This window comes from Epinephelus lanceolatus, chromosome 3 (assembly GCF_041903045.1).
Source record: "Epinephelus lanceolatus isolate andai-2023 chromosome 3, ASM4190304v1, whole genome shotgun sequence".
NCBI lineage: Eukaryota > Metazoa > Chordata > Actinopteri > Perciformes > Serranidae > Epinephelus > Epinephelus lanceolatus.
Window position 1 is genome coordinate 21543662 of NC_135736.1, and position 15769 is coordinate 21559430.

At 40.6% G+C, this 15769-nt stretch overlaps 3 protein-coding genes across 5 annotated transcripts; all 3 read right to left on the reverse strand.

Moving 5' to 3' along the window:
* Nucleotides 1–1194: 1194 nt before the first annotated feature.
* On the reverse strand, nt 1195–3976 carry thumpd1 (THUMP domain containing 1). The gene is made up of 5 exons (XM_033624449.2): nt 3462–3976; nt 2637–2814; nt 2465–2550; nt 2113–2275; nt 1195–2005 (listed from the first exon to the last, which is right to left on the reverse strand). The coding sequence occupies exons 1-5, from the start codon at nt 3666–3668 to the stop codon at nt 1674–1676; spliced, it is 966 nt and encodes a 321-aa protein (XP_033480340.1). The 5' UTR covers nt 3669–3976; the 3' UTR covers nt 1195–1673.
* Nucleotides 3977–4752: 776 nt separating this feature from the next.
* eri2 (ERI1 exoribonuclease family member 2) lies at nt 4753–10085 on the reverse strand. Of its 3 annotated transcripts, XM_033624437.2 has the most exons (9): nt 9258–9592; nt 8907–8971; nt 8690–8770; nt 8460–8587; nt 8192–8354; nt 7836–7936; nt 7372–7453; nt 7176–7264; nt 4753–6843 (listed from the first exon to the last, which is right to left on the reverse strand). In XM_033624437.2, exons 1-9 carry the CDS (start codon nt 9278–9280, stop codon nt 5371–5373), a joined length of 2205 nt encoding a protein of 734 aa, XP_033480328.1. In that variant the 5' UTR covers nt 9281–9592; the 3' UTR covers nt 4753–5370. The 3 variants fall into 3 exon arrangements, with proteins under 3 accessions (XP_033480328.1, XP_078022252.1, XP_033480329.1); XM_078166126.1 differs by lacking the exons at nt 8690–8770; nt 9258–9592 and adding an exon at nt 9978–10085; XM_033624438.2 differs by lacking the exon at nt 8690–8770 and having other exon boundaries at nt 9258–9593.
* A 2237-nt stretch (nt 10086–12322) lies between these two features.
* LOC117255487 (uncharacterized) lies at nt 12323–14440 on the reverse strand. Its single transcript, XM_078166134.1, has 2 exons — nt 14146–14440; nt 12323–14048 (listed from the first exon to the last, which is right to left on the reverse strand). The coding sequence occupies exons 1-2, from the start codon at nt 14315–14317 to the stop codon at nt 12583–12585; spliced, it is 1638 nt and encodes a 545-aa protein (XP_078022260.1). The 5' UTR covers nt 14318–14440; the 3' UTR covers nt 12323–12582.
* Nucleotides 14441–15769: the final 1329 nt, after the last annotated feature.

The window sequence follows — 15769 nt, forward strand, 5'->3', positions numbered from 1 at the left end:
CTGCTGAGGTCACCACACTGGTTACCTGTATAATCTTTTAGAACTGATTTTAAAGTTCTTTTACTTCTTTATTAAGCTTTAAATGACCTTGTCCCTCCATATGTCCAGTCAGATCACTAAGGTTCTCCACTGCTTTACTTTTAAATGTTCCTCATATGTCCCATAAAAGTACTGGTGATAGCTCTTTGTTTTTACGCCCCTAAACTGTGGAGTTCGTTACCTCTGGATATTAGAATAATGCACACTCTCGCAGTATTTTTAAATGTACATTAAAGACCTACCTTTTTAATCTGACTTTTAATGTGGAGTAACATCATACCTTCTTTTATCTCTCCTGTTTATTCTATTTTACTTATTTATTTTTATTCTATGGAATTTTAATCTTCTTTTTTTTTGTTGGTTTGTTCTGTTACGGTTGGTTTGCTTTGTTAATATTTTATTGTCTCTTGTCTGTGTCATGTCAGTTTTGCCATGTGAAGCACTTTGGGCTTCATGGTTGTATGAAAGGTGCTGTATAAATAAAATTGAGTTCATTGGTTGATACTGTTATGTTTCATTTTGTGAGGGATCATCCTGGACATTTCTCGCAAAAATCCGATTAACAATAAAACACAACAAAATATGCCCAAGATAGTAGTGGTTACTGTTCTAGTTTATCACTTTTCGTCTCTCAAATAGGCCTACATGTGAATCCACCACATCTGTCATCACACTACTGTCTGATACACCATCTATGAAATTAAAAGGTGTATAATCATCACACTAAGTCTTTATTACTCAAAGCTGCAAAAGCTCTAGAAAACGATTAACAACAGCCATTTATAGCAGAAATTGATTTGCTGAGAATATTAGTAGATTGCATCAAGGATTTTGATACATTTCTCAGCTTGAAGCGATAACCACTGTACACCTGTCACACAGATTATGTCTCTCTACAAAATGAGGGACTGACTCCATCTTGTGGTGCAAAGAAGAACTGTTCAGTGATGGTGTGGGTATTATCACACAATGTCAAACAGGACATTTAACTACACGATGGGAAAACACATACCCCAGACACCTGGAGGTGTGAAGTAGCAAAGTAGTTATTTCATTATGTTATTTAAACACCTCTTTCCTCTCATCTACTTCCCCCTGTCGTGTGAATCACTGAAGCATGTTGTACCATTAAATGAGGATATGCAGCAAAAAGTCAAACACAGGTAACTTTAATTCAGGGACTGCTTCAGATAATAACAGTTACAAAAACCAGATTACTAAATGTGACACACCAGTTAAACAGCTGAATAAAAATAGCAAAAATAAAATGACACTGAAATTAAAATCAAATTCTGTTTAAAAAAAACTGAGCTGATGGCCGTTATGCTACAGAACAGTGATATGTACAGTTAATTCAACATCGCTTATTTAAAAATGGACATCTCAATGAAGTTGGTACAAACGTATCAACGATATGCTTACAAATATTTTTAAAAAGACATTAAATTATATTCTGAATGATTCTTCCAAAACCATCGAGGAGTCATGTTAGCAGTTGTGAAAAATAAAATGGACATAATCTTGCTTTAACCTGTCACTTAAAACAAAAACACTACAATGTAATGAAACTTAAGATTATGTTTTTTTAAAACAAATTCAAAATCTGTCAATCGGCTTCTCAAAAATGTGGGCTCTTACTCCCCGTCACCTTCACTCTTATCAGCCTCCTTGTTGTCTTGTGGCACGTTGTTGTCGTCGTTGTCTTCACCTTTCTTCTCCTCTTTGTTTGTGTCCTCTGCATCCTGTTTCTCGTTTAGCTCAGCTGTGTTTGTATCTGCTTTTGCTGTGGTCACGTCAGGCTTTGGTGTGTCCTCTTTCACCACCTCCTGCACATTGTACTTCCTGTACAGCGTATAGTCCTTTACAACACTGATGCAACACACTGCCTTGATGACCTCCACAATGATTGTCAGTTCTGGGTTGGTCAAATCAACTTTGTTCTTTGGGTTCAGCTTCCCCACGAGTCCTGGAAATAAAAAACGTTCAGTGATGATCAAAAGGGTGAAATTCACTTTTCATTTATTTATTTTTTCATCTGACAATATTATCAGACCATATTAGCTGGAACTCTACCTGCGATTGATTTGATGATTTCGTCTCTCTTGTTGTGGCTGCTGTTGCGAGCCTTGAAGGCAATCTGGTAGGTGCCACAGTTTGGGGTTTTGAACCAAGGCTCCAGGAAAGTAGTCAGGTACTTCACCATGTCATCCTGGAAGGCCTTACATGTTCCAGTTACCTGGATGAGAAGATAACAAGGATAAAGACACTGTGGATGACAGGATGGAGCTGTAAATTATGTTAATCTTTACATATTCTTTAACAATAAATTCAACTGTTATGAAAGGGATCAAACAACTGCATCTTTTAAAGCTCATGCATCATATCAAACACAGGTAATCTGAAAATTGTAAATTTAGCTTCTTACCGGTAGCATCCGAAGTATCACACGCGACTTCTTCTTCTTGGTGGTGTGGAGATCGGACAGGATATGATGTACCAACTTGTCAGATTCTAGGAGAGGATGAACAAATAAACACAAATAACAACACTAAAACATTACAAGTCACATTCATGCTCTGCTCAATAAAGACACTTACCCAGATTGTGAGTTTTGATGAAGATGACGTTGTTTGCTCCGCTGTCCAAAGCCTGGAAGCGCCTCTCCTGTTTCGCTCCAGACGCTTTCAACTGTGCCACCTCCTTCTTCAGGGCTTCATCAACATCTTCTTCATCAGCATCCTCTTCTTCACTGCTGCTCCCATTGTTTTCTTGCAGCTGTGATCATGAGAGTGGCACTTCAGTAAAGCAATTCAAATAAGTTGTTTACTCCTAAAATGCCAGTTAAGTACTAAAAAATGAGTGCAATGTGATATTAATTATATTACTTTTTTGTCAACACATTTGATAACGTGGAACCAGCTAAATTTAGACAATCTTTGTTGAAAGATTTAAGGATTTAATAAGTTATCCAAATTGTTTTCAATTCAATTCCTGTCAAATGATGAATCGAATTGTTTTTGCACTTTACCAAATCACCACTTTTCAGTTATTTCGAAATTACAGCAAAACACTAAGAAATGCCAGTTTTAAACACCAAACCAGCTTGACCAGTTTAATTCATATCTACTGCCATGGTAAAGTGCACTATGAAAAGCTTTTTTCTCTGGCTACTTTCATGCAATACACATAACCAATGTGCATTTCAAAATACAGTTAAATATGGAATTTCTCAATTGTGGGATTAATAAAGGTGTATCTTATCTTAAAACATGCACTTTAGTCTGCACTTTCCCACTACAGCAGGGTGCAGGTCACTTGTTCCAACTTACAGTAACTTAAACGTAAAAAGGCCCAGTAAATAACTAGCAGATAAAGAGATCTGATATGTGTAACAGGGGACATTAAAGCACTCTTGGACTCACCTTCTCGGGCCCATAGAGCTTGTCGGCGTATTCATTGAGCAGATTGAAGGCCTCCGCGGTGCACTTCCTCTCGTTCATGTTGCATGTGATGAGGATCCCCTGCATGCCCACCTCCAGCTCCCGGGAGCCTTTCCACCGCTTGTTGTGGTGTCCGGCCGCGTACCGCTTCTTGCTCCGTTTCCTCGTCTCGTTGGACACGGCCGACATGTTAGCACACGGGCTTTCGTTATAAATACAAACCTTGTGTTTGAGCTCAGCAGCAGCGGGCTACCGTCTTGTTTTGGTTCCTCCCCCTCGGCTCTGTTAGCCGTTAGCTTCACGGTCCAGGAAGAGGTTTGAGGTGTTTCACAGCTGCAGTGACCACAATGTTAAAGCCTTGTAAAGTTTAACTAACGTTATAATCTCCCCGCCCACACGTGTGTTCAAGTCGAGACTGTGGCTGTTTCAAAGAGCGATGTCCCATTCAGTCACAACATAGCACGTTTTTGGTTGCCCTGTACGGCGAGTGAGGAGGGACAAAAGTCTTCCGTCAATCATCACTGTATCCTGTATGACCATGTTGGCTGGCTGTCTTTACAGTTTAGTAGACTTTTTCATTTGCATTCTCTTGTTTACAAAGCTATTATTAGCTTACTTCCAGCATATATATTTTGTTCTATGTTGTCTGTCTGTAACTTTATGTTGCTGCCAGGACACTCTTGAAAAAGGGATTTTTTTTAATCTCAAGAGGTTTTTCTGGTTAGGTTAAAAAAGAGTTCATGTTCTATTGGCAGGGACAAATGCACATGTTCAAAATATGGATGGGGACTGTGTTACTTTATAAAAACTGGTGGTGGGATGATGCCAAGTACATTTACTCTAGTCATATACTTAGATTTTTTTTGCCTCTTTATACTCCAATACATTTATATGACAGCTTTAGTTACTTTGTAGATTTATATTATTAATACAAAATAAAAATAAAATAATACATTATGTATTATTATAGATCAGGGTACCTAATAGTAGTAAATAGATAATAAAGTCATTAAAATTAGCTCGACCTTCCCCAGCTGCAACATCCAAGTGATTAATCCAGTAAAATATATTATTCTGAAATGGGCCATATTCTGCACCATGAGTACTTTAACTATTGGTGCTTTGAGTATATTTTGATGCCATGCAGAGCTTGTACTTGTAATATTTTTTGCGCCATCTTCCATTACTAATAAAATCAACCGTCTAGCCAAAACTGAGAGCAGAATTAAGAGATTAATAAATGAAATAAAATCAGGATTAAAAGAATCATTCATTATGTTAACATTTTATTTGATCTCCATTACACATTTCCAAAATAGTATAATTACTGTACAATACACAGAAAATAAAGGGTTTTTTTAATCAGTATTCATTATTGGTTGGTTATTTTTTCAGTAAAATTCACATCACTACATACCATCATATCAACTAATTTCATTTGTCAGTTGGCATTTTTCATGAGCACTTTCACATCCTTAAAAGTATGAAAAAGTTTCACAAACAGCCAAACATTCAAAAGTATTCACAGCATAATGATGAAGTATTGTAGGAGGAAGCCTGAGAGCCCTGAGCAAACCGGGGTTGAAAATACAAACTCCACACAGGACGAGGTGAGCTAATTTATTTGATAGCCAATTAAATGTCCAAACTGGTGTCATTAAATTAATGGAGCATTTACTATGTCAATAAAAATTACAGCTTTGATTTGTGCTGCTGTATGAAGTTCATAAAGGGAGATCTTCTGAGTGGTTGTGTGTATGGTAGAAACAAATTAACAAATAAAACATAATTATTGAGGTATCTTTGTGGCAACTGTTTAACAGTGCATTGGTAACATCACAAAGTCTGTGTGCCTGAGACAGAACACACACTCTCAGTTTTATTCTCCACGTTAACAGCTCTTTCTCAGCATCGACCTCTGGGGCGGCTGCCAGCTCAGAGTCGAGTTGATCTGACAGAGTGAGACAGAGGAGCCGACGGCAGGAGACGATACTGGACTGTTCTTCATCAGAGCTGACTCCCACTTAAAGAACTCACATCCCTTCTGGATCCTGCCTCCGCTGCCTGACCGGTGGACTGGACAGCAGTAAAACCCTCGCCCATGGTTCGGCCCTCCATTGGATACAACCTGACGCTTTGCACGACGCCCACACGCACACAGTGGGGATGTGATCCTCTGCCCTCCTTTCATTGTCACAGAAACAGAGGAACGATTTGTGCATGAGGAGAGTGTGTTGGTCGACAGAGAGGAGAGGACATTCCTGGAGGTGCTAAAAGAGCCACATGATGAGGGATGGGAAGGTATTGCTGGGTCGGTGTAGATGGTAAAGGAAGATTTTGGAATCTCTTTATGATTTGTGTGTTGTGTGACAACTGCTTTGGGCCTGGCAAATGAGGTATAAGGGGTGGAGGTCTTTTCTGGAATGAAGGGCTTGTGCCTGAGTAGAAAGGGTGTGATTAACTGAGAGTTTTTATGTGGCCCATAGGACTTCTTGTGTTCTTGTGGAACTGTTTTATGCTGATTTGATTTGGGTTCCCGAGTCACAGTTTTAGGCACAGCAAAATAAACATTAGGCTCTGAGACCGCTGAATTCTGCCTGATTTTATTTAACTGATTAGACACATTAACACTGGACGTCATCTTCTTTGTAAGTAGAGACGTCACTGATGATTCACTGATTATCTTAGGAGTTTTAAAGCTGTTTTCAACGCTCACTGTTCCTCTTATATTGTCCCTTAATGTGACCTGATCGCCTGGTGAGTGTGTATCATCAGGCTGTTCCCACACATGACATCCACTGTCAAAATCTGATACATAACCAACTTTAAATTCTCCCAGTGTCTCACTGATGACATCATCGTCATCCTCTAACACCACATCATCATATGAACCACACCTGTCCTCTGTTTCCACAAAGATTTCCACTCCTTCTTCTTCTTCCACACATCCTACTGCAGCTCCTGGGGGGTGGTTGGGTCGAGGCAGGTTTGAAATGCAGTCCACAGTAGTAGAAAACAGAACAAGGCTGTTGTTGTTATTGGGAGGTGAGGGACGATTCATCATAACTGAAGTGGAAATATTAGCGGTTACTGCTGTGACTGACCTGCCGCGTCCCCAGAGTGGTGTAGTTGCACCATTCAGCAATGTCTTTGGTGCGATCAGGCTTTGAACAGAACTTGAGTTTTCCTTTGTGTCTAAATCCCTCTTAATGTCCTCTGCACATGATTTTATCTGACATGATTCAGGAGGAGTCTTAGATGATGAAGGTTTATTTAATGTGTTTTCCTCTTTATTGTTGATGGGTTTTTCTTTTTTGCTTTCTGTCGCTGTGTTTCCAAACATGGGTCTGACCACTGATGGGGTCTACAAGAAGATAAGATGAGAGATATGATCAGTAACTCAGAAAATATCACCCATTCTGATTTTTCTTGAAGCTAATTATGTACAAGTCATGAGTATCAGCATTTATGATTTGCAGTCAAATTATGTATTTGTTTATTTATGTGTAAAAACAGACTGTACAACAAAAAAATTCAACAATAAAAATTCTACATGGTGGATCGGTCTGAACCGAACAAGCTTCATCCATGCAGATTCCATACAGTCATCATCCATAACAGGTTTTGCTTGGGGGGGTTAAAAGGAGGCCCAGGGATTTAGGAGCTGGGATGCGACGCTGGACGGCGGCCACTCACCCTCTCCAGGCTCCTAGTGATCTTCATCACACACCCATCCCTCATCATCCTTGCTGCCAAATGAGCTGTATTACGGGAGTCATCCAAACCTGAGGAAGGAGGGGAAACAAGACACAAGGGATAAGATTAGGCATTTTCTATGTACTGTAGATATATAGAGCAATTTGACAACATAACATTTGTTTTATTTTAATACCAGAATGTTCTCTTCCTGAAAACTGTATTCCCAGATCTTGCAGCGCCCCGTTGAGGCCTTTGGGTTTCCGATCATAAAACAACTGAATTCAAAAAGGAGGGTTAATCACAGCATGAGCAGTGCTGAAACAAATAGGTCTTGTCTTAGTGCTTAGTTAATTGATAGAAAGTTTTATCAGTGAATATGTGGATAATCAAACTTTAACTGGTCACAGCTTCTTACATGTGAAGCTTTGCTGCTTTTCCTGGTTACATGTCATTAATAACTGAATACCTTTGGGTTTTTTGGACCACTGGCCAGACCAAATAAGCAAACTGAATACTTTACTTATGATAGAAATTTGCCATAACTATAAAATGTCATTCATTTTACAGTCCACACAATTAAGAAAATATCCAGTGCCCTAAACAGTTGCAGAAATAATTGTTGCTTTGTAAAGACAAAGTAACTGAGCTTTTGCCTACCCTGTAGGTGCTTCTCAGGTCTATCCAGCTGTTGAGCACATCAGGTTTGTGGAGCTGCTTGCGTTTACATTCGTAGTGCAAACAAACTCCAAGATCCCAGTCTGACACGCAACGCAGATGCAGGCATATTAAAATGAATAATGTGTGTCTTGGTCAAACTTCTCAATTTCATTAAAAAAAAGCTACAGGGTAAAAATAAACCATGCTATTGTGCATTCTAGTCAATATTTAGTGTGATCTTATCTTCAGTGCAGGTAACATCCTCAGTAACTATGGCAGAGACCGAGCATGATGACTTTATGGTAACTGAAAGAGGGTTACCAAAAGAGATGTAGACCAATGCAGTTGACTTTTACCTGACCATGTGAGGAAAGTACACAGTTTTTGAGAGGGTGAAGGTGCAGAGGATCTCTGCTGTCTGTTGGGAAAGACCACTCCCTTCTCGAGCTGCAGGTTTTGCAGCCAGCGGCTGAACCGAGAAAGACAGATTTGAAGGGGGATCCCTGCCTCAACTTGCATCTGTGAGACAGAGAAATGAAGCTGTCAGATATAATGCACAGCACACGGCACCAGAGAGTGCACTGATATGTTTGTAGCAATGTATCTATGTGTTATCATCAACACCTGTGTGATCCCAGTCAGCTCTGTGCAGAACTCAGACAGCATTGGGTGCTCTTGGGGTTGAACATAAGTATGAAACTCGGACTCGACCTCTCCTGTGGATGTGTTCAGCAGAACAGCAGGAAACTCAACTGTGTGGAGGGGAGACAGGAAAGAGGGACATGTATGTTATGAGTAACAAGGGTGAGGAAGAAGAATGCCCACATCACATCTAACATTAAAGGGCTACTTACTAATTTCCTGGCCGTAGTTGTTTTTCTCTCTCCAGCAAGTGGACTCAAAATCAATCACAATCAGGTATGAAAATATTTGATCTGAAAGATATCAGACAGTATCAAACTGTGGAAAGTGCAGCTGTGTATTCCAGTGGAAAAATTGCACTGACAAGGAGATCATGTTTACACATGAGCTCTCTGTATGCACATATTGAGTACAAATAATCTTACTTACTCGATAACAAGGATTTCTTTGACCCATTAGAGGACTGACTCCGCTGCCTCAATAATCCCAATTCTCTGTGGAGGCAGGAAGAGATTCATGAGCCTCTGATCTAAGTGTAGTAACGTTACTACAACAAATACTAACTTCTACCAGCGTCATGTGCTGTTGCCCATTTCAAACACAATTAAAGTTGGCAACAATATGAAATAACATTCAAGCACTCGATAAAAAACAAATGTAGGACCTATCTTACGTTGGTTCACGTTACTAAAAGACTTAAAGCTACTGAATGTGTCGTTTCTTTGTGCTCCGAGTGGCTAACGCTGAACGCTAACGGCTAGTGGTTAATCCGTTACTTACTTGGCCAGTTTCTTTGTAGACATAATGTCAGCAGTTAGCAATTAACTTCGTGTGAAATAAAATTAACTCAATGTGAAACAATTAAAAGGTATTTAGTCCTGCTCCAGAAGGCAGCAACAGTCGCGCTGTTTTTTTTGAATGTCCATCCATTAGTCTGAGCTCGATTTGCTGGGGCTGCTAGTCAGTAAAACTCAACTGCAGAACAGTCGATCACAGAAAATCTGCGAGGTTGGACCAAAGATACTGGATCATCACCGTCTTTGGTTGAACCAAAGATACTGGATTACTACTATTTTCCACCGTCTGTGGTTTAACGACGACTTCTTCTGTACATGGTGCATTCTGTGGTTGCATGTTATTGATTCCTCTGACTGACAGTGTACACATAAACCAGTTGGGTGTTTTCCTATTTTCTGTAGTGACCTAATTTAATCCTATTGCATATTACCTCCTCCCTCCTTGTCCTTCCCATATTCCTGTCTGTTGACTTTATATTACTGATAAAGCTATATAAAAACCTTCCCCTTGTTTCATTGTCCCACCTCCCCTGCCATTCCCCCATTGACTTATTCCAGATTATTGTTTTGATCTCTGATTTACTTAACGAAATGTGTGTATTTATGGTGTCCTTTTGTAGTGCTTGTTTAGCCAGTTTATCCACCTCCTCATTCCCTTTTATACCTGCATGTGCCGGTACCCACATAAATTCAATACGCATACCTTGCTGTATGACTCTGGCGTGTACTTGTAAAATCTGGAACAGGATATCTTGACTGCTAGATATGAAGGCTGTCAGGCTGCTCAGCACTGAAACAGAATCAGAGCATATTAGGGTATTTCCTGGTTTGTTTTTTTCTATCCACTTCAGTGCCAAAAACACTGCCCACAACTCTACAGTGTAAACTCCCAAATAATCTGAGGAACGCTTTACCACATGAACCTTTCTGCATGGAACAGAGAAAGCAGCCCCTGTTGTTTGCTGCTCTGGATCTTTAGACCCATCTGTATATATCTGAGTGTACTGAGGGCAATGCTGGCTAACATGAGCTAAGAAAGCTGACACCAAGTCTATCTTCCCTTTCTCTGTCTTCCTGACGTCCAGGAGGTACAAGTCTACTTGTGGTGTAATAAGCTTCCATGGTTCAACTTCAGGAGTTACCACTGTTGGGCTCACGTAGAAATTTTCCACCCCCATATCCTCTGCATACTGGTTGCCCACCCACCCGAAGCTAGCCTTTTGTCTTTTGCCTCGTTCCCAGCACTCCTGCATTACCACTTTTGTGGGTTGTTGCTCTTGGTGCCCCTTGAGGCTAGCCCAGTTGGTCAGCTGCTTTCTCCTAATGTCCAATGGCATCTCTTTCCCCAGAACTTGCAGGGCTGGGATGGGGGTTGTTCTTACTGCTCCACAACACTGCCTCAGAGCTTGAGCCTGAATTTTATTCAGTCTCTCTAGCAGACTTTTTGAGGCTGAACCATAAACCACACCCCCATAATCAAACACTGACCGGATCATTGTCACATAGATGGCTTTTAATGATGACAAGCTAGCGCCCTGTCCCACCCCACTTAAACACCCCATGATATTTAAAACCTTCTGGCATTTCTCAACTATTTTAATTATGTGATCTACCCATGTCAACTTGGAATCAAAAAGAATTCCCAAGAATCTTAAAGCATTCACCCTCTCCAATATTCTTCCATACATCTGCAGGCTAACATCAGGAAAAGCTCTCTTTCTTGTGAAGACAACTGTATTTGTTTTCTCGACTGAAAATTTAAATCCCCAATCATATGCCCACTGCTCAACTTTATCGATGGCTTCTTGCACCTTTCCATTAATATGCATGATGTTCCTACCCCTTTTCCACAATGCCCCATCATCAGCAAAAAGAGATCTGCCTATGTCTGGTTGAATCTGAGAGAAAACATCATTAATCATAATTGAAAAAATTAATGGGCTTATTACACTCCCTTGCGGGGTGCCATTTTCCACCACATATTGACTCGATATTTCATTTCCTAGCCTTACCTGGATAGTTCTATCTTTCCACATCATATTATAAGCTTTTTCAACATCAAAAAATACTGCTATAACTGACTCTTTATTGATTTGTGCATGAGGTTTTCACATGTTCTGCTTCCAGTGGTTGGCAATTATAATTTCTAATATCAGTGTCCGGGCTGTAACAAGTAGTCTCAATATCATTGGTGGCTCATAAAAAGGCAGCAATAACTACACGGCTGTCTTTTTTTTGGTGTTTAAAGGTCCCATATAATGCTTATTCATAGGTTCATACTTGTATTTGGGGTTTCTACTAGAACCTGTTTTCACGCTTTAATTAAATAACATATATTATATTCCTCATACTGTCAACCTGAATGTACTCATATTCACCCTAAGTCTGAAACGCTCAGTTTGACCACCCGTCTCTTGAAGCTCTTCTCCTGAAAAAGCCCAGTCCACTTTGATAGGTCAGTTTTATCAGGTCTTGATGGCATTTTAATAAAATGTACTTCTTCAGTCTCCTCATGATGAGACATTGTTCTTCATTGATTTCGTGAACGCATCTCCACAGAAGTTTCAGCTGTGTTTATTGATCTTCAGGTGTGATTTGAGTAAAAAACATTTTAACCACACTCTGCAAACATGTGACTCCTCACTTCCAGGGTTCTTGTGTGTTTTGACCATGAACCAGAACTGACATGTCTCCTACTTGTTTTTAAAACACAAGGCCACTTGACTGTGTGAGATCTTATATGCCTTTTTACTTGAGACACATCAAAGTTTCTTTTCCTGCAGCTCTTGGAGAGTTATGACTTCTCACCTGTGTGGATTCTCATGTGGGTCGTCAGGCTACTTTTACATCTCAAAGCATTCTCACGTAAATGGCTTCTCACCTGTGTGGATTGTGTATGATGTTTGAAATGTTACTCTGATCGTCAGTGAGACAAAAGAAATCCACCTGAATTTAAGACAACTTTTTAAGGCCTTATATTAAGAAAACTTTAAATCATTTCAAAGGACCCGTAGACACCCTGACAAAAGATCACAGTAACAGGACAAATCTTCTGGGATCAGTTTATTACTGTGTTCACTGCAAAATCAGTCATACTTTTAATTACAGGTTCCGCTCACATTTTCATGGACAATATTTCAAAACTTTTTCAGGACCTTTTTCTTTCCACACTTGCCCGGCATTTTTCAAACATCAGATTCAAACTCTATGTCAACATAATTGGCAAACAGGAAGGGAGAGACAAACTGAGGGAGAAAATGACAAAACACACCTGATGGTAAACAAACATTGTCACGCATCGGCGCATATTAGTGATGCACCTTTACACCTGTGTGCGTTCTCATGTGGACTGTCAAGTTACTGACAGTTCTGAAGTGTCTCCCACATGTTTTGCAAGTATACGGCTTCTCCCCTGTGTGAATCCTCATGTGGACTGACAAGGAACCATTACATCCGAAAGCTCTCCCACATACTTTACAAGTATGTGGCTTCTCACCTGAGTGGATTCTACAATGCCTTTTCAATACTGATGCGTCACTGAATCTTTTCCCGCAGGTCTTGCAAAGGTAGGGCTTCTCACCTGTGTGGTTTCTCATGTGGATAATCAGGCAATGTTTCCCTGTAAAACCTCTCCCACACGTTTTGCATATAAATGGCTTCTCACCTGTGTGGAGTCTCATGTGCTTTGTCAATACGGAGACATTCCTGAATCTTTTCCCGCAGGTCTTGCAAAGGCACGGCCTCTCATCTGTGTGGATTTTCATGTGGACTTTCAAGTCACCATTACGTCTGAAAGCTCTCCCACATACGTTACAATTATACGGCTTCTCATCTGAATGAGTCCTCATGTGGACTTTCAAGTAAGAATTAAGTCTGAAAGCACTCCCACATACTTTACAAGTATGTGGCTTCTCACCTGTGTGGATTCCACAATGCCTTTTCAATACTGATAGGTCACTGAATCTTTTCCCGCAGGTCTTGCAAAGGTAGGGCTTCTCACCTGTGTGGATTCTCATGTGGACTTTCAAGTCGCCATTACGTCCGTAAGCTCTCTCACATACATTACAAGTATACGGCTTCTCACCTGTGTGGGTTCTTATACGAGCACTCAATGCTGATGTGTCATTGACATTTTTCCCACATGTTTTGAAAGAAACCGGCTTCTCACCTGTGTGGTTTTTCAGGTGTCTTTGCAATTTTGACTTGCACTCAAAAACTTTCCCACATACATCACATTTTAAAGGCTTTTTACCTGTATTTAAGTTGATCACAGCAGAGGTGTGTGGACTGTTACTGTTAATTTCACTTTCATGATGTCTTTTCTCTGCTTGAAGCTCTGTGTTTCTAGTTGATCCTGAGTCTCCATGCTGGTATTCTTCCTCATCTTGGCTCTCAGCTACATGAGAGTTGTGAGAGAGCAGCTGGTGGTCACTGGTTGCTTCTGATATCACAGAGCTTATAACTGGTATGATGACGACAGACTCTTTCTCTGCTGCACTTTGAGTGTTGTCATGAATGAAGTCCACAGTCTGATCTTCACTGTGCTCACTTTCCTCATCAACAGGAGTCAACATAAAGCCATCAGTCTCCTGCTTCAGTACAAGCTGCTCTCCCTCCTGACTGCTGCACACTTCCTCCTCTTCCTCTTCCTCTTCCTCTTTAATCTGTGGAGGCTCTGGGTTCTCTTGGTCCACACTGGACTTGCTCTCCTCAATACAGAGCTGCTGCTCAGGGACAACCTCCTCCTCCTTACACACGTGTTGCTGTGGGAGCTCTGGAGGGACACACAACAACACCAACAGCATACTAATGTGATGCTACAGCAAATATACAGACATGGCAGTAAATTAGTTAAATCAAGTTTCACCCACCTGTCCTGTGTAACTTTATTTCAGGCTTCAAAACGATATCCAACAGTCTGCGCTGACGATCGATCTCTTCCTCGTACTCGACGATGGTTCTTATAAAAACTCCCAATATTTCTTCAGCAGCAGCAGTTAGTCGCTCCTTGACAAACTCTCTCAAAGACTCAGCTGAACACATTGTTGTCTAATGTAGGCTACAGTAAATGTGGCTCGAGGTTTAAATCATAGAGTAACCTCCCGAAGTTAACTCAGTCATTTGGGAAACGCGACTGCCGCCTTTGTCTTGTTTACTTCAGCTGTATGTTACACTTCTTCTTCTTTCTATTTAATGGCGGATTGCAAGCAACGTTCATGTGCATACCGCCACCTACTGTACAAGAGTTTGTAGCCTCATATCCCCTCCTTTACATTCTGCCCATCAATCTTGACTCTGTCAGAAAGTTGAACAGTGCTTTCCTCACATCTCTGATCTTATCTCCTTCTCCCTCTGTCCCTAATATTCCAGCCAGACTCCACTCACGCCGTGCTGCTCTCACTCTCCTCTGCAGCCTCTCTCTCTCTCTCTGATGCATACTTTACACAGTACATTATTATATGTTCCACATTTTCCATCACACCACATCTCTCACATTTGTCAGTATTCTTTTTCCCCATTACATTCATTATATCATTCGGACCAGTATGACCGACTCTAAGCCTCATCATGACAATTTCCTCTCTTCTGTTCCTTTCTTTAAAGATTTTTGTCATGACTGATTTTTGTATGTTATAATAGTATTTTCTTCCTTTCTGGTCATATTCCCATCTTTTTGCCATATTTCCAAGCCTTTTGCTTTAATAATTGCTTTACCATCTCCTTTTCCATAAGGTACTGTGACTGTTATATTCTTTTCTAGTGCCCTTTTTGCTAGGTCATCAGCAGCCTCATTTCCCTTCAAACCTGTGTGTGCTGGCACCCAGCAGAACTGGACCTCAGTGCCACCCTTGTGAAGCCTGAGCAAACGATGCTGTATTTCAATGAACAAGTCTTCCCTGATTATGTTTGCTGACTGTAAACTTTCCACCATAGCCGTAGAGTCTGTACATACCACCACCCTGTCTGGTCTGACCTCCTCCACCCACTGTAGGCTGATAATTGCTGCCACCATTTCTGCTGTGAATACTGACAAGTGATCTGACAGGTGCCTTGACATTCGTACTCCAAACTCCTGTACACCCCTGCTCCCCCACACCCCTTTGGGTTCTTAGAGCCATCTGTAAACATTTTGAGATAGTTGTAGTACGTATTTCTCAGGTAATCACGTTTTCTCCACCACTTCATTCATAGGTTCATACTTGTATTTGGGGTTTCTACTAGAACCTGTTTTCACGCTTTAATTAAATAACATATATTATTTTCCTCATACTGTCAACCTGAATGTACTCGTATTCACCCTAAGTCTGAAACGCTCAGTTTGACCACCTGTCTCTTGAAGCTCTTCTCCTGAAAAAGCCCAGTCCGCTTTGATAGGTCAGTTTTATCAGGTCTTGATGGCATTTTAATAAAATGTACTTCTTCAGTCTCCTCATGATGAGACATTGTTCTTCATTGATTTCATGAACGCATCTCCACAGAAGTTTCAGCTGTGTT